The sequence below is a fragment of the Nuphar pumila genome, chromosome 14, assembly GCF_984573655.1.
Source record: "Nuphar pumila chromosome 14, dmNupPumi1.hap1.1, whole genome shotgun sequence".
Taxonomy (NCBI): Eukaryota; Viridiplantae; Streptophyta; class Magnoliopsida; order Nymphaeales; family Nymphaeaceae; genus Nuphar; species Nuphar pumila.
In genome coordinates, this window is record NC_143262.1 from 7,850,583 (window position 1) to 7,872,838 (window position 22,256).

Consider the following 22,256-nt stretch of genomic DNA (forward strand, 5'->3'; position numbering starts at 1 on the left):
GCCGAGAGCATATTCCTATTATTCATGGTTTTTGGGCAAAAAATCTATAGCACGATTGGCGAGTGAAATGAGTGACAATCTTAAAGGGCGGCAACTGCAATTCTATATACGACCGAAGAATTATTAAGAAATATGCCTCGCATGAACCTCATACTGCATCAGCTATTTTTGGGCATGGCCCCATTTGCTTGTACCAATTGTGTACGTTTGAATCTCCCGCACGTTTTCCAAGTTTATGTCTGCAACCTCATCCATCATGTGTGGGTCTAGTCTGAATTTCAGGTCAAGGTCCAATTTCCCAACTAACCATGAATGTTTATTATTTCAAGATGGGCAAATTACAACCCACCAACTATTGCAGTGGACCGGGGCGGGTGCTGGGGACAATGTCTCCATCCTTGCTTCCTCTCAAAACAGTGACTTCCATCCTCGGTGATAGGGTGACTTTGGACCTCTACTCTTGTCTCGTCTCAAATTTATCGTCTCTGTCTTCATTTCCGTCTCTGTTCCGGACCGTTCTTGTTCATGTTCTCGTTCCCGTTCAGTATTATGAATAAATATATAAGCGTTATATGTAATTTTATTAAATAACTAAGAGTATTGTAATCATTTTACTAATGGAGACCAGAGACAGAGAGGGTGATTTTTATTTTAACCTTCATCCCTAGTTCATTTCCCGATGTCCTCCATCCTCACCCCAAGTGGGATGGGTTTAGAAGGATCCTTGCTTTTTTCATGTTCACTACCATCCCTAACCAACTTGGAACGTAATACGAGATCCAGCTAATCGAATGTTGCCTAAAATTGCTAGGATTCATATTCAGCATTAGACCATGAATGGCTTGTACCAAATTTGCTCTCTCTCTCTCTCTCTCTCTCTCTATCTATCTATCTATCTATCTATCTATATATATATATATATATATATAGAGAGAGAGAGAGAGAGAGCTCCAAGCGGACCTACTAAGACATACTAGAAATCATGGTTGTAGATTATATATTTTATATTAAACAATATGGATGTACTCAGGGGCGTAGCTAGGATTCATGTGAACCAAACAAAGAGGTTTATAAGCCAAGCAATTAAGTGATATATATTTATATATTCCCGAAATAAAGAGGTTTATAAGCCAAGCAATTAAGTGATATATATATTCCCAAAACAAAGAGGTTTATAAGCCAAGCAATGCCAATAAGGACAGACAAAATCCCACACTTGTTGAGGATAAGAAATTTTGAATCGTGCCTCAGCAGTCACCACTTGCCATAAAAAAAGAAATAAGACAACTCCATGAGAAGGGCCCACCAAGAATTAACTAAACAAGGCGAGTCACCGCCCACAACTAAGTTTTCCATGGATATTATCGTTGGAAGGAAGCTATTTATGACGTCGTGACCATGAAGATTGACTTTTAAGGTTGCTTGTGTACGAGTGGTCTGCCACATCCCTACTTGTGTTTCAGATTTTCTGCAATTCAAAACAGCTCTAAAAAAATGATTAAAAATCATACTTTTTGTATAAAAAAAAGAAACACGATCCAAGAGTTTATTCTTATAAAATCGACCATGACGATCAGCCTATGGTGTCAGATTTGATGAAACCTCTTGAAACTAATATAGACGGATCAAGAGCTGATCCAAATACGATTAGATTCTGTACAAAAAGCATATCAAATCAAATAAGAAGACAGAAGAATACCAAAATAATTGAAAAGTTGAGCTAGCAGCAAATGAGGAAAGACAGTCTGAATGGATGAGGCAAAGTTTTCAAAATCAGATATGAAAACCGCACGTAAGTTCCCGCATTGAATAAGGTTGTTATCATGTATATGGTCATTGTAACGCACCTTAAAAAAATACATATTGTTGAATGAAGAAGATCCACTCAACAAATAAAAGAATTAAGAGAGGGAGGAGTAAACTTAGTCGTGGATGTAGTCGAACCACAAAGAATTTGTGTTAATTAATTGATTTTGTTATTTTCAAGTTTTATATAATGTTTTCACGGCATCAAAGCTTCGATTTGCTCATGGTTCGTGTTAAGAAGGTTGCCATTCGGCTGCATCACTATATCATCAAACCATGTCGGTGGTTCATTTTTGTCGAGCTCAATATTGCTTGTGCCAAACTGTTGTTACTATACCCACAATCCCTATCTTGGTTCTATTTAGATCAGTCTATACCCACAATGCCTACGTTGGATCTATTTAGATCAGTCCATTTATATTTGGGGTTTGAGGTCTAGATCTTGTATTTTTGCATCTGATTGTTAGATAAATCATGTGAGCCTACATATATTTAATCACACATTATATGCTGTCTAAAGTTATGGCTCATATAAAGTGATCACATACGGTTGGGCTATATGATATCTCATATAGTATGATCTTATTATGTGTAGAGACCTCTTGTGCCTTCATATGTCAATTTTTGATTTTATAATAGGATAAATTAAAAATAAACTATAAGGTGGTTACAATTAGGTTATGGTCCTCAAAATCGTATATATATTGGCTGTCCTCTTTTGCTTCCGCATCAAGAAAGAGAAAACTATCCCTCTCTCATTAGGTTTAGAGAAGAAAGCAAAGTCATATATAGAGGTTCTGGAAGATCCTTTTCGAGAAAGATCTATCGAAGCACCAATGGATTCAGGTATGCTTTCGCATCAAGTTTTAGATTATGTAATTTTCAATAATTTAGCATGAACAAGTTAACGATCTATAAAGTTTTTCTGGTGAATTTAAAATCCAACAATTGCTATTAGAGCGGCTTGTTCCTATTGAATCTTTGAAATATTCTTTTTTTTTATATTTCATATTTTTTTGTTGCGATCGACGATCTATGGTGGACAACTTTTGATGCAGGCATTGTTTGGTGCATTTTACGGTTCCCAAGAAAAGGGAAAGGATCGGATCCCCTTTCCCTAGTTTTATTTTAGTGATCGGGCGCAGGCAAAAGAGGTCCGATTGGCCCTCCTCGCGCCGTTCGATAGCGCCTAGACAAGAGGGAGGGTCGTTCGACCCTCTCCTTACAAGATAGGCAAGAGGGACGATCGGCCCTCCCTCTTTCTGTTTTTCTGGACGACAGACGACGACCTGGGGGGGGGGTGTTCTCCCTTTTCTCCTTGCCGAACAATGAGTTGGCATCGTTCAGATCCCCGAACATCGAATGGGGGGTTGTCACCGTCCAGATCGTAGGACGCTGGACGGAGAGGGTCATGGCAGACCAGATGGAAATTGATGTTGGTCTGGGCATACAGTTTTCCCCAACCACCGTCAGTGACCATACGAGGCCGACCATGATCGACGATGGTGCGAGGGGCATCCAACTCCCCCCAGTCACTATCGCCAGGTGTCTCAAGATCAACGACAGCCGAAGACCGCTTTGATTCAGCCTTTGTCTGTCAGGGACAATTTGGCCTACAACCGAATCGGTGACCTAAAACATTTTGTTTCTGCCATCGTAGTGATCCGCAATGCCGATTCAACCCTATTCTGTCGACTCGGCTCAAGCCAGGCCGATTCGACCATTAAGCCTAGAATGGTTCGACCTTTAGCCGACCGAACCAGGGCCAGTTCAACCTTCTACCGATCAAGTCTGGGACTGGTTCGGCCCTGCGACATGCTGAGTACAACCTTCACTAGTGACTCGAGTCGGGGTCAGGTTGACTTAGGTTTCATTCGGGGAAGGGGGCAGCTGACCCGATTCAGTCCCCATTTAGTTGCAGAGACTTAACCGAGTTAGGTGGTGCCACTCTACGGGTCGGTCTTGGTTAGACCCGACCCAATGGTGCAACCCCATACCCGACCATGGTGCATTTGGATCTGACAAGTGACAGGTCAGGTCTGTTTTGACTCTCGCAAGTGCCTTGAGACTATTTTTTTATAAAGTTTTTTATTATTGAATTCAAGGCCATTAAGTATGCATTATGTGTTCTTTTAGAGGACTGACTTCGGTTACTTTTTGACCCTATATGGATTACATTTATGTTTTCTTTTTATTCATATGCATGTAATTATATATTTGAAACATGGTATTCTTTTAAGAATAAGGGTCCGATATTCTAATTGAGTTGATTGGAACAATATGTTACCAAAGTAACCTCTCTTATGTAGATTGACTCATTTCAAATATTGAGATGTTTATATATTTGGGGTTCATGCGAATAGTGACTGGCTCAAAGGAAGATTATTATTTGGCCGAGCCTAAATATATATATTTTTAGTAATAAATATGAGACAATTGTATAATTTTTTATGTGAATAACGAGTCAGTCAAAAGAAATGTTCACTGTTTGCTATGATTAATTATCCATGTTTGATTACTGTAATGCGAGTACCACTTACAAGTTGATATTTCTGTCCAAAGACTAAATGCCAATGTTGTGCTGGGGTTCACCACAGTTTAAATATGTTATTTTATATTAAAATACATGTAAAAATATATGTTAATTATAAGCTTGTTTTGTTCTTGATTAAGTTAATATTTATGCTTCTACGATATTTGCAAATATAAATTTAATCCCTGTTTTGAGTGGTTCTAACTTCAAAAACTAAAAAAACAACATTATGAATGTTCTCGGATGTAAGGATTTGGATCTTGCATTTTGAGATGATCAACCACTTTCTCTTACGAATATGATTTTTGCTGAGGATAAAAGAAACTTTGAGCAGTGAGATCAATCCAATCACATTAGTCTTATGATCATGAAACATGCGATTCCTGAATCCTTCAGGGGCACTATGCCTAAAGAGGTTAATACCAAGAGGTTTCTTGAGAAAATTGAAAAATGTTTTATTAAAATGAAAAGTCTGAGACAAGCACTCTGCTTTCCAGTCTTGTTTCAATGATGTATAAAGAAAAAAAGAACATCAGGGAGTACATTATGAAAATGTCTCATCTTACTTTAAAACTAAAGTCACTAAAGTTAGAGTTGTTTGAGGACTTACTCGTGCACTTAGTTTTGATATCTCTTCCAACACAATATAATTAGTTTAATATCAGTTATAACTGCCAGAAGAACAAATAGACTTTTAATGATCTCATTTCCAACTATGTGTAAGAAGAAATAATGAAGCAAGAAAAGACAGAAAGTGCTTACTTGGCAGTAGCCTCTAAGGACAAATTTAAGAAAAAGAAAAGTAATAAAGAAGCTGTAGTGGACCCTCAATCGTAAAAAAAATAAAAGAGACATCAGAATCCAAAGTCTAGTTGTTTCTTTTACAAAGTGGAGGGTCACATAAAGAAGGACTGTACCAAATATCATGCTTGGCGTGAAAAAAAAGTATGCTCCTTGCTTTGGTTTATTCTGAGGTTAATTTAACTTATGTACCCAAACATACTTGGTGGATGAATTCTGGTGCTACCACTCACATAAGTATATCCATGCAGGGTTGCCTAAGTTGTCGAACGCCAATTGATATTGAAAGATTCATTTATCTGGTCGATGCCAAATCAGTTAAAGTTGAGGCAATATGGACATTTATGTTATTATTAAAGACTGATAGTTATTTAGATTTGAAAGAAACATACATTCTACCATTATTTAGACAAAATTTGGTTTCTATTTTTGTATTAAACAAATCTGGTTTTGCTTGTTTATTTGAAAATAGTCAATTTAAATTATTTCTTAATTCAAATCTTATTGAGACCAATTTTTTATCTGTGATTGATAACCTATATTTACTTAATATTGTTGCCTCATATAATGAAACCTTGCATTCAAGTTCCCGTGGTACAAAAAAAAGTTAACAAATGAGAATTCTGCTTTATTATGATACAAACGCTTAAGTTATATTTCTAAACAAAGAATTGAAAGGCTTATGACAAGTGAAATTCTTGATTCCTTTGATTTCACTAACTTTCAAATTTGTGTTGAGTGTATAAAAGAGAAACAAACAAACATAAAGATATTAGGTACTGAAAGAAGAACAAACATCTTTGAACTAATTCATATAGATATTTGTGGGTTATTCTCTATGACTTCTTGGAATGATCAACAATATTTTATTAAGTTCATAGATGACTATTCTTGTTGTGAGTACCTATATTTAATTCATGAAAACCCTCAGTCTCTGGATATGTTCAAATCATTTAAAGTTGAAGTTGAAAATCAACTTGACAAAAAGATTAAGGCCATTAGATCTGACCGTGATGGTGAATACTATGGAAGATATGATGGATCAAGTGAATAACATCCATGACCCTTTGCTAAATTCCTAGAAGAATGTGTTATCGTCTTTCATTATATCATGCGAGACACTTCTAGCATGAATGATGTTGTTGATGGACAAAACATGACCTTAAAGGATATGGTAAGGAGTATGATTTTTCATTCTACCTTACCAGAATATCTCTAGGGAGAGGCATTAAAGACTACAACTTATGTATTGAATAAGGTACTATCTAAAACAGTAATCAAGACCCTATATGAAATGTGGATAGATAAAAAGCCTAGTATGAAGCATTTTCATATTTGAGGAAGTTCAACAAAGGCTAAGCCACACAAGCTACATGAAAAAAAATTAGATTCAAGAACAGTTAGCTGCTATTTTGTTGGGTATTCTGAAAGATCTAGGGGTAATAAATTTTATGACCATGCGAATAAGTCATTTTTTGAAATGAAAAACGTTTTTTTTTAAGATGCTGAGTTTGAGGGGAGTGATAAGGTAAAAGATATTGCTTTTGAAGAAAAATCTAGTTTTCTTCCTATAATTGTAGTTGATAATGATCAGATTTTTATTCCCGACATTGTTTCCACAAATCCAAAACAAGGCAATGCTTTAGATCTTCCTATCCAAAATCAAACTTTAACTCCTGGAGAACAAACTCAACAGCCTCAAGAAACACCTCAAGCAACACCTCAAGCAACTCAAGAACAAGTGTCATTAAAGAAATCCACTAAAGAGAAGAGAAGGGCAATTCTAAATGATTAAATTATTTTTCTTCAAGAACATGATAGTGATACTGACTTAAGGGAGGATAGTCCAATCAACTTTCATCAAGCTATATGCAGTTTTAACTCTAAAAAATGGATAGATGCCATGCATAAGGAGATTAAATCCATGAATGATAATGACATATGGGATCTTGTCCCATTACATGAAGGTGTGAAACCCACTGGTTGCAAATGAATACTTAAAACCAAGAGAAATTCAATAGGTAATGTGAAAAGATATAATACCCGTCTTGTTGCAAAAGGGTTACTCAAAGGGTAAACATTGACTATACAAAGACTTTCTCTCCAGTTTCTATAAAAGACTCTTTTAGAATTATGCTGACACTTGTAGCTCATTGTGATTTTAAGTTGTATCAGATGGATGTAAAGGCTGCATTTCTTAATGGTGACATTAATGAGACAATATATATGATGCAAACAAAATATTTTGTCTCAGTCGATGCAAAAAAATTTGTTTACAAATTAAAGAGATCTATCTATAGACTTAAGTAGACTTTCCGTCAATAGTGACATAAATTTCATTAAGTTGTCCTCTCATTTGGTTTTGAGATGAATGTGGTTGATGAATGCATATACCATAAGTTTAGTGGGGGTAAATATATTTTCTTGGTTTTATATATCGATAACATATTACTTACCAATAATGATATAAGCATATAGCATGAAATCAATAGATTTCTGATAAAAAAATTTGAAATAAAAGATCTTGGTAACGCCTCTTTTGTATTGGGGATCCTGATACATCGAGACCGTTCTCGAGGTATTCTTGGGTTATTACAAAAAATCTATATCGAAAGGATTCTGGATAGATTTGGCATGAAGGATTGTAAACACGGTGACACCCTGTTGCTAAGGGAAACAGGTTCAGTCTCGCTCAGTACCCTAAACACCAGTTCAAAGTTAAGGATATGAAAAAGATTTCTTATGCATTTGCTATGGGGAGTCTTATGTATGCTGAGGTGTGTACACGTCGGGATATAGCATACATTGTTGGGATGTTAGGCAGATATCTTAGTAACCTAGGTATGGATAGTTGAAAAGAAGCCAAACGGGTTATGCGATACTTGCAAAGAATAAAATGTTATATGCTTATATACAGGAAGTCAGATCAGTTGAAGATCATTGGGTATTCTGATTCTGACTTTGTTTGATGCGAAGACAGTCGCAGATTCATGTCAGGTTACATTTTTCTATTGGTCGAGAGAGTGATTTTCTGAAGGAGTGCCAAGTAGACACTCATTGCTTCTTCCACTATGACAGCAAAGTTTGTAGTCTATTATGAGGCATCCAATCATGAAATATGATTACACAACTTTGTCACAAGGCTATGAATTTTGGATAATGTTGAGAGATTGCTAAAGTTATTTTATGACAATAATTCAATAGTGTTATATTCTAACAACAAGAGCTTGTCGAAGTCAAAGCATATTGACATCAAGTTCCTTGTTGTTAAAGAAAGAGTGCAGAATTATCAGATATCTATAAAACATATTGGTATAAACTCCATGATTGCAGATTCGCTTAGCAAAGGTTTGCCACCCAAGGTCTTTCACGAGCATACTGCTCGAATGGGTGTTTTATCGTTTAATGATATGCTGATTTAGTGGGAGTTTGTATTTGGATGTTCTATGATATAATAAAGTTTCTTTTATGACTTCAGTATAAAGTCCAAGTTTCAGTTTCATTTTGTACTCATTTATTGTGATCACACTAAAGATTAAGGTATGACTAGTTGAAAATAGGCATGTTTGAATCACATTACATGTGATTTTCATGCTTCACCTCCATACTTGATCTATATATGTTGTTTGGTTATGTCAATATATGTGATTAGTGATGGGTTTAATTATGATGATTGTAATGAATACCACTTCGGTTCTATGTTGATATGATCAATGAACTAGATTGTTATAAATGTCATTTGGTAAAATAGTGTTTTTGAGCTCATAAGGTTATAATGCGTGATTGTAAGGTCACATATGTGGTCCAAGTGAGAGATTGTTAGATAAATCGTGTGGGCCTACATATATTTAATCATACATTATATGATGTTTAAGGCTAAGGCCCGTATAAAGTGATCACATACGGTTGAGCCATGTGATATCTTATATAATATGATCTTATTATGTGTAGAGACCTCATGTGCCCTCATATGTCAATTTTTGATTTTATGATGGGCTAAATAAAAAATAGACTACCCAAAACCATATATAGTGACTGTCCTCTTTTGCCTCTCCATCAAGAAAGAAGAAGTTGTCCCTCTCTTGTTAGGTTTAGAGAAGAAGGCAAAACCACATATAGAGGTTCTGAAAGTTCATACCCGTGAAAGATCTACCGGAACACCAATGAATTTAGGTAAGCTTTCACATCAAGTTTTAGATTATATCATTTTCAATGATTTAGTGCGAACAGGTTAACGATCTATAAAGTTTTTCTGATGGATTTAAAATCCAACACTGATATGCTTGTACTAGGGTCCTCGACCCACTTGGGCTTATGTTGGTTGCTTTAGGATCCATAGGAGCAAATATGTTGTAATTCTCATGTATGGGATAGAACAATAGTTGAAAACTACGCGAGTCAACACATGATTATGCTGAGTTAATTCGTATCAGCCGTTAACCGATTCAAAAAGTTCATATAACTCAGTTAGAACCAGACCTGACCGAGTCTTAAATTGACTCAGTCAAGTCCAACCGCATCACACTGACTCGGCGGAGTGAGGCAAGTCTTATTTAAGAATTCTAAAATTTTAAAGTATGGTATAATGAAGCAAGGTTTTTTTTTTACCTTATTATAATCTTCACAATTGGTAGGGAGTATACCTGGGTTGGGCAGACCCGACCCAACGTCCTGAACAGATTAGACCCGACCAGACCCCACCTGATTTTAGTAGACCCATGGGTTTGGGTTGGGTCCAAAATATTGACCCCTTCAGAAAATGGTTGGGCTCTTGGGTATGATGATTGTAGACCTTAACCCATATAGACCCGACCCGTTTCTGTACCCGACTCAAATGGGTTTATGCAATCTAAACTCGAACCCGTTTTGTACCTGAATCCTGCACGTACCCAAAATCGACATATACCCGAACCAACCTGTACCCAAACCCAAACCCGATTTTGCAGCCTAATTGACAAGAACACGTTCTTGGTAAGTGCCTGAACTGATCGAACCGATACCTCCTTGAGACTTTCTACTCACCCTTGAAGCTTGTTTAAAGGTAACAATAGCATGGGATTCCTATTGACAATAATTTTCTTCTCTTGAACAACTTTCTCATCTAAAAGAGAAAAAAAAACAAGAGGCTATTCATAAAAGCAAGAAGGATCAGCTTGGACAGATCGGTTGGTGTTCTCTCTGTGAAGAAAGAAGCTTGCTGGTTTGCCAAGGCAGTTGTTGAGGGATGTCATTCTAGTCCGGTATCCCCCCTTTAAGCCCACTTTTTTCTTTTGTTATCATTGTTCCATCTTGTTGTCGTTGGGTATTGTCATTGAAATTTTTTACAAGCTCTGCTTATGTGGAGAAAACATGGATGACATGAATCACATACCCATAATGCCATCTTTTGATTAGGTAGAACAAACAAGGTGTTGGTAGATCTATTCTTGCTGCCATCATCTCTCAAGTTATCCATGTTAAGTAGTGACCAACATGAAGATTTTCAATGGTTCACCTTCTTCTTTCACTTCTCAACATTATAAAGCTCCTTCCCAAGTGTTTACATGATCAAGACAAATATATGCCACAAAAGGAAGTTTATATTCAAAGTAAAGATCAACTTACTTAACTTAGCTGCACGTATCAAATTTCATGTTATTCAATCCTACTGAAACTCGAACGGTTGAGACCTGAACCTGTTAACCCTTATGGCTCTAGTACTTTTTTCAGTGATATCCAAACCCGGACCCACCTGAATCAAAACTGGTCTATTGAAAACTCGGCCCAATTATACCCTAGCCGATACATATCCGAACCCATTAACCCATATGGGTCCACAATTTCTAGCTGTACCCAAACCCGAACCTGAACCCAATTAGATCAGGTTGGGTTTAAGTCTTTCTTTTAGACCTGATTTAGAATCCGATATGAAAAAACCCAACCTATTTACACCCCTAACAATTGGAAAGACCTTCACACCCTCTCACCTTACACAAAAGTGAAAGGCCCCTCAACTTGTTGTTTTGGTACTAACTATGTTTCTTTTCCTTTTTGATCTCTCATTAAATGAAGGAAAAACATTTATGACATTCCTACAAAGCTGTGAAGCATGCTTGAAAGAGGTGTTCGTTTACTTGTTAATGAATGACAAAAATGTCACTCCTAAAACAGAATATGACTTATCACTTAAATTCTTGAATTCTATTTTATAGCTAGAAATATGTGAAAATGTGAAAAATTCTCATAAAAATCTCTTTGTTTGTTGTAAAAATATAAGCCAATAATTTGACCTCAAGAAAATTGGGAAATTCCTGGGCATTAATTTTGGAAAATTAAGTTTTAAATTATAAACTCTTTGAAAAATGTTTTTGTATTTAGAATTTATGGTTCGTAGCCTCTCTAATTACAAAAAGTGGAATTGATTGTAGCCTACCTCGGGATTTGGGTCATTTGCTTAAGCAACAAAGCGATTGAGATTTCCTTATACTATTTATCCAATTCATCCCTCTCATCTCTAACCTTTCTAACGATAGCCAACCCTCTTCTACTAGATCCATCTCTCACACACTCACCTTTTTCATAATAGCTACTATCCTAACTCGCAATTAGGCCCAACAAGCACCTATTTGGTATTTATTATACAAGTTAGATTCACCATTATTAGCACGAAAATACCAAAAATGAGCTCTTAAGTGAAAAACAAAAAATCATTTTAGTTGTGGCTGAATTTCATGTCGAATTGGAGATCTAATGTGTTGCATCAATTCTGCACAAACTTCTCATAGACCAGTCACAACCGGATCAAATTTTGGCATAAAAGAGAGAGAGAGAGAGAGAGAGAGAGAGAGAGAGAGAGAGAGAGAGAGAGAGAGAGAGAGAGAGAGAGAGAGAGAGAGAGACCAACCAAGATTAGGAAAGGAAGAGGGCAAGTCTGGTTTTGTAAAAAAAAAGGCAGGTGAGGAAGAAAGAGTCCCCCCTATTTCTTGGGCTTATGATGCTCATCGAAAACCAACGGTCTAGAAAAATCTAAGGGACTGAAAGTCATAGTGGAAGAAAGGCCACTAAAAAATTCAGAGGTTAGGGTGGGCATGGGTCTGGGCAGGCCTGAGCCCATTTAGAGCTCGATTCACCAAGCTTTAAGTGCGACCTAGTTCTTAACAGGCTCGGGTTTGAAGAGCAGGTCATGACTCGGCCCAATGAGCCAATGTGAAGTGGGTCGGGTCTGACCCTGCTTGACCCAAATCCAACTAATTAGGTAAAAACTTGAACAAAGGAAAACACTTGTTGTTTAGAATGATGGTGGTGATGCCAAAAACTGTAGTTTACAACCTTTTCACGCTGACAGTGCATACCCGATCACATATAAAAAAGTGCTATTTTTTTTAATGATCTTGTATGCACTCTTGTTATTTCGAAGTATTCAATTCAATCCTCTGACGACAAACTGGTTTATTGGGCTGGTCCTCTTGCGGCAACATCACCACCAAACATGTCTCACAACCTTTCTTTATGTCTCACAATATTCGATAATGGAAACATTATTCAATTTGTCTAATAATCAAAACAGGTGACTAATGAATTAGCTTGTGATGGAAGAAAAGAGTATTCAACAGCATAGAGAAGCTTCTTTTCCCCCAAGAAGATAGTGAAAGGGGCGACTCATTGTTTTTGCTAAGAGGATTGGATTTGGTTGCCTCTTCTCTGATTCTTCAACTCACCAACTGTCTCGATTCTGCTTTACAAGTATTTGCTCTGGTTATCCCCATTCATATTGTTATCATTGCCAGTCTATTACTTCAATCTAGGGGTGGACATCGATGACCCATCATGATTTAAGTACAACCCCATTCTTAAAGGGCTCAGGTTTGAAGAGCAGCTCATTGGCCCAATGGGCTAATGTTTAACGGGTCGGTTCAACCCGTCTCAAACCCATTTGTAGGTTATTTTTGGAATAAAGTTCATAAACTAATTTGTATAATATCAAAAGAAATGAATTAAATGATAAATTAATGCACACATCTAATTATCTTTCTATTTCTCAAATAATCAATGTAACTAATTAGGTAAATTGTAATAATTACCAAGTTATTATGCAACCAACTGCTAAAAATTAATTAGGTAGCTCTCAAGCCTATCGGGTCGCCTTCTATCATGTGGGCTGACCTAGGTCTGACCCATGTATATAATAGGCTGAATTTTGGCCATGTTACAAAAAGGTCAGAGCCTAAAACCTTGACCCAAATCCGGCCCATGATGAGCCAGGTCAGCTTGGCCCATCAGCCCACCTAACCCATTGCCCACCCCCAACTTTAATCTTCATATTCCATATGTTCCCTTGCGACTTACATTGTACAGTTGCACTTAGAGTTTGTTTTGCTTTTGTTGAGTCTGATGTAAGCTGCCCGGTTCAGGTGAATCAATACTCCGAAGGGGCAGCCCGTATACTTGAACTGTAATCGCCTGCGGGCAAAATTGTGAATGAAGTAAATGCGTTGAGCTTTCTTTTGTTCACTCTCGTTGTGATTGCTTCTTGTGATTGCAATTTCTCTCCCTCTATTCACTCTTGCTCTCTTGCATTCTGATTACAACCTTCCGTGATTGACAATCAAGCTGGCAAGTAGGCTTGCGGCGGTGAGGAGAGTTTGTCGCGTCGCACTGGCCCATTAAAGAAAATAGGCCTGTGACAAGTGGTATCAGAGCTCGTTCTCGTGCTGAGGAATGGACTTCGAAGTTGGTGTCGACAGACATGCCGACAGATTGCGATTTGTGAGCAAGACATCGTGGCGCCTTATCAAAACTTGCGCAACACCAAAGCCAAGGCAGTTGCGCAACACCAAAGCCAAGGCAGTTGCCAAAGCTGAGGAGATGGGTTCACCTCGAGGCCAAGGAGAGTTGACTGCAACTGTTAACAAGCTGGTGGAACATGTGACTTCGCATGAGGAAGCGATTTTACGAGCATGTGAATCATTCAATAAACTAAATGATGTGGTGAAGAGCTTGCAAGAGCAGGTAAACTTACTAATGGGGCTGGTCACTTCGTTGATGACTACAGTGGTCAACTTGTTGACTGAAGTAGGGAAGCTTCAGTTGAAGAACCGTACGTTGCAATAGACAGTGACCATAAATGACAGAAATAATGAGAGGCCATCAAGGATTGATGTGCCAAGACCTAGAAAATTCTATGGTTCTCATGACAGCAAGACCATTGAGAACTTCTTGTTCCAAGTAGAAGACTACTTGGATATCTAAAATGTGATCATTGAAGATCTGAGGATTAAGGCCACAACAACCTTACTTAATGGAGATGCTATCACTTGGTGGAGGCAGAAGCACAATGACATGGAGAGGGGTCAATGCATGATAGACACCTTTGACGACTTCAAAATAGAGTTGCGCAACTATTTCATGCCAAGAAACGAACAGAGGCAGGCATACCAGATGGTTCATGAGTTCAAACACTCTGGTTCGTTGCAAGACTATGTTAGAACATTCCATAAGCTTATGCTAAAGATACCTAATATGCCAAAAGATGACAAGCTCAACTGGTTTATTGTGGGACTTCGGCTATGAGCACAGTCTAAAGTGGAAAGGAGTAACCCCTGTATTTTGGAAGATGCATATGTGATAGCCGAACACTTAGTTGACACTCAGTGCAAGCCTTTCACTCCATCAACCAAAGTCAAGAAGAAGCCTGACCACAAAGGTAAGAAGGATGAGCGATGCGATGATAAAGGTGAGGCATCGACACACCATCAATCCAAAATGAAACAAAACTTCACAAAGTATAAGAACAACAACAAGGGTGCGGTTGTGACATGCTGGTTTTGTGGTGATAGACATATTGCCAGGTAGTACCCAAAGCGCCTCGTGAAGGACGACGGGCAAACCAATGCTGCACACGAAGAATGCAGCGATACTGAATGCAATGACACTGAGACGATGCAATCAAGGATAGGGGCCATGCGATCGATTAACTCTGCTAGAAGTTGTGTGGCTAAGAACATGCAAGTCAATAAGAAACTTATGTACTTGGAAGTCATTATGAATAGAAAGTCTACTTCAGCAATGATAGACTCCGGGGCCATGCATAACTTTGTCTCACGGGAAGAGGCAGAGTGGTTGGTCTTGAAGCCTGAGCCAAAGTAGAGGACCATCAAAATGGTAAACTCTAAGGCCAAGCTCATCCTTGGTGAAGCAAGAGATGTGGCTATTTAAGTGGGGAGTTGGGTTGGTAAAGCCAACTTCTCTGTGGTGCCCCTCGACGATTTCAAGGTGATTTTGGGTATGGAGTTTCTGCGAAGCCAGAATATTCTGATGCTGCCAAAGTTTAACACGTTGATGATCATGGGGTCAGACCTTTCCCACACAGTATAGTGCCTTACGCAGAAAGACAAGTCTTCAGTGCTATCGGCAATGCAGCTGAAGAAGGGTGTCAAGCATGAAGAGTAGACATTCTTAGTTGCAGTGCGCGCAGAAGAAGGAAAGGTAGAAGCAGCAGTGCCGCTGACTCTAGCGCCACTATTGGAGAAGTTTCAGAGGGTGATGCCTCCAGAATTGCAGAAGCGTCTTCCGCCAAGACGTGAGGTCGACCACAAGATTGAGTTAATCCCGAGAGCAAAGCCTCCCATAATGGTTTCATACCATATGGGGCCAACTGAGTTAAAGGCGCTGCACAAGCAACTAGACGAGATGTTGGACGCAGACATTATTCGTCCATCGAAAGCGTCATTTAGCACCCCAGTCCTTTTTCAGATGAAACATGATGGCTCCAAACACTTATGTGTGGATTACCGTGCTTTGAACAAGGTCATGATAAAGAATAAGTACTAATTCCTCCAAAATAGAATGGTGGGTTTTCAACCTTATCATGTAACTGGTCTATTTTAAGCAGTGAGTGATGGATGTATCCAAGCCCAGTTTGGCATAAGTATTATTCCATCAGAGATCTTGCAACCCTAGAGCAAGGGGATGATCACCTGGGAACAAGATAAGACAAGATGTCTAATCGTGGCACTCTTTCAATTAAGAGCAAAACAAGAAGTATGCCTCCTCCATCCGGTGAAGGGGAGAGCGGGAAGAAGAAAATATGATCGAACTGTCTTTTTTGGCTTGGAAAGTAATCAAATTTTTACCTCTCTAGAGGAAGTACCACAAGGCACTAGGCATGTAAACATTTGGACTCGGGTTGGATCTAGCCATTACAATGTTTGGCCTAATTGGAGTTAGATGAAATTAGATAAAACCGAATCAAGATGCAACTAGCTTAAAATCTGATATTTACATGTAAATGGATTCATGGTTTAGTAGTATATTCAGACTTGGATTCTGATGCAAAAACTCAATACGGAAGTCTGGATCCAAATTTGGCTACTAAATTGGACTAATCGAATCCAGATTTGGGTCTGATGTCAGATTAAATCCAACCCATTAACATTCCTATGTACCACAACGTTTCACATCTCAACTGGATCTAAAACTTCATTTTACGATTCAATTTAGATCTGGATCTAAAACATAACACGCTATTTCAAAACAGGTCCAGTTATGGGTCAAGCCAAAAGCGACCTATATATGTCAGACCAGTTCACAACTCCGACTACTGCATACAAAATGATAAAAGCTGCATCAACATGTAAGGAATCAACTCAAACATTTATTTTTATTGAAATATAGAAACTAATTATTTCCCACTTATTGTGCATAAGAAGACATAAGTTTGAAGAGAGATGAACGACATTAAATGATTACGGTATCATGACGAAGCAGCAAGGAGGGGTCTGGAAAATTTCTTTCAATCAAATCCTTATTCTGCAAAGAGCTGCATGTGTTTATCTATTTTGGGGTCTTTCATATCTCCCCATCCCATAATTGCTCAGGGGTTTGGATGTGGCCACCAGGAGATATGAAAGTTGGACAACCGTACAGTCTACCCTGTGGAAGAGAGCTTTTAATGGTGTCCATCTCTTCCTCACTCAGCTCCCAATAAAAAATACCAAGATTTCCCCTCATCCTCTCCTTGTTGAAGCTCTTCACCACCAAACTCACACCTTGCTGAAATCCCCACTTCAAGCAAACCTGCAATAAACATCATTCTATCTATTACTAGAGGTTTGAACAAGATAGCCAAATTGATTGCCGTCCATTTTCCAGCTTGCATGCCGTTCATCTAGAAAATTTGATGGATTAGATGAGATTTAATTCGTCATTATCTTAACTAGATTACTTTTCATATGAATTTAAATTAAGTTTTTTTTATTTAGATCTTAAACTTATATAAATGTGACTTGAGTGATTGAATAAAACGAGAAAGAAAAGGCGCATGAGTTTTTCCCCATATACGTAGGCCTTTGGCCGAACCACGTAAATGTCATGATATTTTTCTTTCTTCATTCTAATTTATTTTATTTTTATTCAGTTCATTCTTCATTTTTTACATGCTATCAGAGTGGGATATGATCCAAATTTACCAAATTGGAGGCTGCAAATTATTCTATCAACAAGTTTGTACCACAATCTTCAAGTTGTGCATTTTCTAGCCACTTGGGTTCAAATTGTTGTTCATTCGATGCTGCATGATCAATTCTAACATCTATTTTCAAGTTTCAAGTTTCTTTTGTTCATCCTCTAACTTGAAGAGGTGTGTTAGAATCTATGATGATATAGAAGCTTTTATTTAAATTTGGAGGAAATTTTCAATAGTTTTCTAAGATTTGATGGATTAGCTGAATTTCATTTCATCATTATCATATTTTGATTAGTCTTCATGTGAGTTGTAAATAAATTTTCTTGATTTGGATCATAAACCTGTATAAATATATGACTTGATTGATTGAATAAAATGAAAAAGAAAGAGCGGAACATGAACTTTTTTTCATGCATGTAGGCTTTTAGCTGAACCACCTAAATGTTATGTTATTTTCCATTCTCTGTCTTAATTTAATTTAATTTTATTCAGTTTATTATTCATTTTTCATATATATGATGGTTTTGTGCCACGGTACACACTCTTGCTTGTATAGATCCAAACAGACAAATGTGTTTAGCTCAATTTATTTAATATATTAAAAGGTTTTATCATGTCTAATACATCATAAAATCTCATTTCGGAGACAATAAAAATCAAATGCTCACAATTCAAGAAAATAAGGATGGTTTAGAAATAATATAAAACATCATATTTCAGTTAGCTTTAACACATGAAAATAGTAAATAAAACATGCTAAACTTGGTCCAAAGGTTAGATTTTGCCTTTTAAGCTTAAATTTATGTAAATCAAGTGTGCACCACTGTAGAATTATATATATATATATATATATATATATATATATATATATATATATATATATATATATAGAGAGAGAGAGAGAGAGAGAGAGAGAGAGAGAGAGAGAGAGAGAGAGTTTGGTTCCTCAAGGGCAGGAGGGTGTGAACGGTCTCAAATTTTCACTTTTTTATATTGTTTTTCGAATATGACCTTACATATATGATCTACATGGTGGTGTTTAGTAGAAATCAACTTTTAAATAATCTGATGATGACATTTGAGCAGGTAGGTTTTCACAAGGATTCAAAAATCAATGACTTAGAATTTATATAAAATTTAGAACTTATAAGATCATATTCTTATATCAGAAGAGTATGATCCAACAGTCGATTCCTATTAAACCGATCATGCTGAACATATATATATATATATATATATATATATATATATATATATATATAATTTTGGCTAATTGAGCTTTGTTAAGCTTTATTTTAGTTCAAGCTCATTTATTCTATTAAGCTTATAACTAAGCTCAATCTCAACTTAATAAATAAACAAGTTGGAGGTGGGGAGCCCAAGCCGAGCCTGAGCTACTCAGCTCGTTGTGCACCCTCTAGCAGAATAGCAACGGAATCATTTCAATATTACCTGTGCTACAGTTTTTCCTCTGGCTTGAGCTATATCTTTGAGAACTTGGCTGTCCAAAACCGCGTTTGAGCCCCAAAAGTTTCCCCTTCCTCCCAAGGGAGACCAAGCAGACACATGGATCCGCTTGCTTGCACAGAACTCTCTCAACTTTCCTTGTTGCCACATTGGATGCATTTCCACCTGTTTGGAGGATTTAAAGAAAAAGAAAAAAAAAAGCATAATTAATAAGCCATGACAGCTTTTCAGTACAAAGTTTATTATTGTCCTCTCTGAAGTTATCGGCACCCTTTGTGATGAGAAATAACGCTATGATATTTCAAGAACTGAGGGAACGGGGACTGCCGCTGTTTCTGTTTGGTGAAGTGAACAACTAATTGTTGTTATGTATCAGCAAGTTGAAGTACCTGATTCACGGCAGGAGGTATCTTGGCAGTAAGAAGCAAATCAGTGAGCTTCTTGCATGAGAAATTACTAACACCGATAGATTTGGTGAGGCCGAGCTTTTGGCACTCCTCCATGGCTGCCCACGTGCCACTTATATCCATTGGAATCGTGACTTCACCGCTAAATACGAATTGTGTTTCTCCTTTCAATCTCACTGGGAAATGCACCAAATAAAGATCCAGATATTCCAACTGCAAATTCCTGAAATCATGTTAAGGAAGCAACAATTAGAGATATGCTACGGTACAACATTTACCGTTATAATCCAGTACAGTTGATAAGATCATTCCATGTATGAAAACGATGCTTAGCAGGATGACTGAACGGGGTTTAATGTTGTTTTCTCTGAAAGAAGGGACGCAGTTCAAGGTATTGACTCTCTCTCTCTATATATATATATAGAGAGAGAGTAGTGAAGTAGGTGCTTGAACATCTACTTGAACATGCTGGCCATCCATCAGGCGCTCGATGGATGGCCAGCACAAAAAGAAAATTGCATCAAAATGATGAGTTTTTTCGTCCAAATGAATTTAGCGGTGCTTTTTGAGTACCAGGAAAAAATGACCTTTAGCGGCGCTCAAAAAGTGCCACTAAAGGTATAAGGGAAACTTGTGACCATACAAAATTGTAATGCCATGCATGTCCTCTAAAGCTATTTGGGCAAAAAATTCATCATTTTAACGACTTTTCACGTTTTTTTTGTGTGCTGGCCGTCCATCAATGTTCAAGTAGCTGTCTCTCTCCCTCTCTCTACACACACACATATATATATATATATATATATATATATATATATATAGAGAGAGAGAGAGAGAGAGAGAGAGAGAGAGAGAGAGAGAAGAGGTATGTGTTAAACCCATTTGGTGCTAAACTGCATGGTAAATGAGTTTTTCAGCTTCTTCAGTGCTTTTTATGCTCTTTCGGCCCTATAAATGTGTCGGGCATGGTCAATTTACTAAGAATCCACACTTATATTATGTGTTTTCGATGAAAAAAATGATGTTTGAAGCCTAAAGAATTTACAAAGATTTTGGACGGTTGATTCTTCAAACTTTATAAAAACCCACCCATGTATTGGAATCAAACACTTTAAGAACTGGTCCCTGTAAATTCAAGTACATAGATCACATTTGTACGGTCAAAATTTAAAAATAAAATAAAAAAGCCCAAAAAACTATTTAGCATGCAGTTTAGCACCAAATGGGTTTAACACATACATCTTTCTCTCTCTCTCTCTCTCTATATATACATATATATATATATATATATATATATATATATATATATATAAGGAGAAATGGGTTCATGCTAAATAGGTTTTTCTTCTCTTTTAGTATCTTTTTTGCAGTTTTGACTCCATAAATGTGTTGAGCATGGTCAATTTATGAAGAATCCACACCTGGATCATGTGTTTTCAATGAAAAAAATTATACCATTACTCTATATAAAAACCCATTTACAAAGATTTTGTAGTGTTGATTTTCTGAATATTATAAAAATCCATCCATGTGTCAGAATTGAACACTTCAAGAGGTGATCCCTATAAAATCAAGTACATAGATCACATCTGCACCGTGCGAATTTAAAAATAAAACAAAAAAACCTTGAAAAACTCATTTAGCATGAACCCATTACTCAATATAAAAGTCTCTGGTGAAGGTGCATATGGTATCAATTAGTTGAATGAACAATATCTTATTGCTCTTGTTAAGTGAATATAACCTATAGATATGATCTACATGATCTTTTTAAATCACAGGAATGTAGTGTATGTACATGTTTTTTGGTGATTAAAAAAATCAATGGCCATAAATGAATCAAATTTTCACATCTTAAAAAGTTTTTTTTGTAAAAAAAAATGATCCGAGAGCCAATCTGTAGCAAATTGACTATGACCTCTGCAAGGTTAGCTTGAGTCAAAAGAACTTGCACATCTGCACGAAAGACTTACCCTCTCTTTATGCATACATGTCCGTATGTATGCATATGTATAATAATGCTGCTCGGGGAGTACCTACTTCCACATATATTGAAATCATGGTTATAAGTTGTATCGTCTCAATATAGTTTATTTGATAGGAATCATGCTTTGGATAATTTTTTTGGACATAAAAGTAAGATTTTTTATGTCATGAAATTTTGATACATTGGGACCATGTATAATAAAATGTATAATAAAGTGAGGCCAGCAATCAAATTACTTACTCCAGTGTCTTCCTAAGGGCAGGGAGGACTCCCTCTGGGTGAGCATCAGTGCACCAGAGCTTGGACGTGATGAAGAGTTGGTCTCTGCTGCCAACCAGACCATGCATGAGCGCGTCGGCAATGGCTTTACCCAAGGGCACTTCTGTTCCATAGAGTGAGGCCGTGTCGAAATGCCGGTAGCCCACCTCAATGGCATCAAGCACGGCCCTGTGAACAACCTCATGTGGGGGGATGGGGTGCATGGCTGTGCCCATGCCTATCAATGGCATCCGAAAGCCAGAGCTCAATGTCACCTCAGGGATGTTATGGTGAGCCATTAATTGCTTTCTAATTGAGCTCTTTTACTGACTTCCAGGCACTCACACCACATCCAGGCACTCACCTCTCTCTCATATATAAAGCTGCCTATGCCTATGCGTGTAACACAAGAATTCACAGAGAACCTTGCCTAGTGGTTCAAGTATATCCAAAACTATGAAGAACCATTGGAAAGATGCTGGACAGAGTGTCAAACCTATAATTGGAAGCACTTGAAATGGCAAAATTCGTCCAACAATGAATACATGATTAAAA

General features: G+C 37.3%; 1 protein-coding gene across 1 annotated transcript; it reads right to left on the reverse strand.

Moving 5' to 3' along the window:
• Positions 1-16,966: 16,966 nt before the first annotated feature.
• Positions 16,967-22,000, reverse strand: LOC149816245 (non-functional NADPH-dependent codeinone reductase 2-like). The gene is made up of 4 exons (XM_089987798.1): positions 21,684-22,000; positions 19,439-19,679; positions 19,035-19,214; positions 16,967-17,194 (listed from the first exon to the last, which is right to left on the reverse strand). The coding sequence occupies exons 1-4, from the start codon at positions 21,998-22,000 to the stop codon at positions 16,967-16,969; spliced, it is 966 nt and encodes a 321-aa protein (XP_089843924.1).
• Positions 22,001-22,256: the final 256 nt, after the last annotated feature.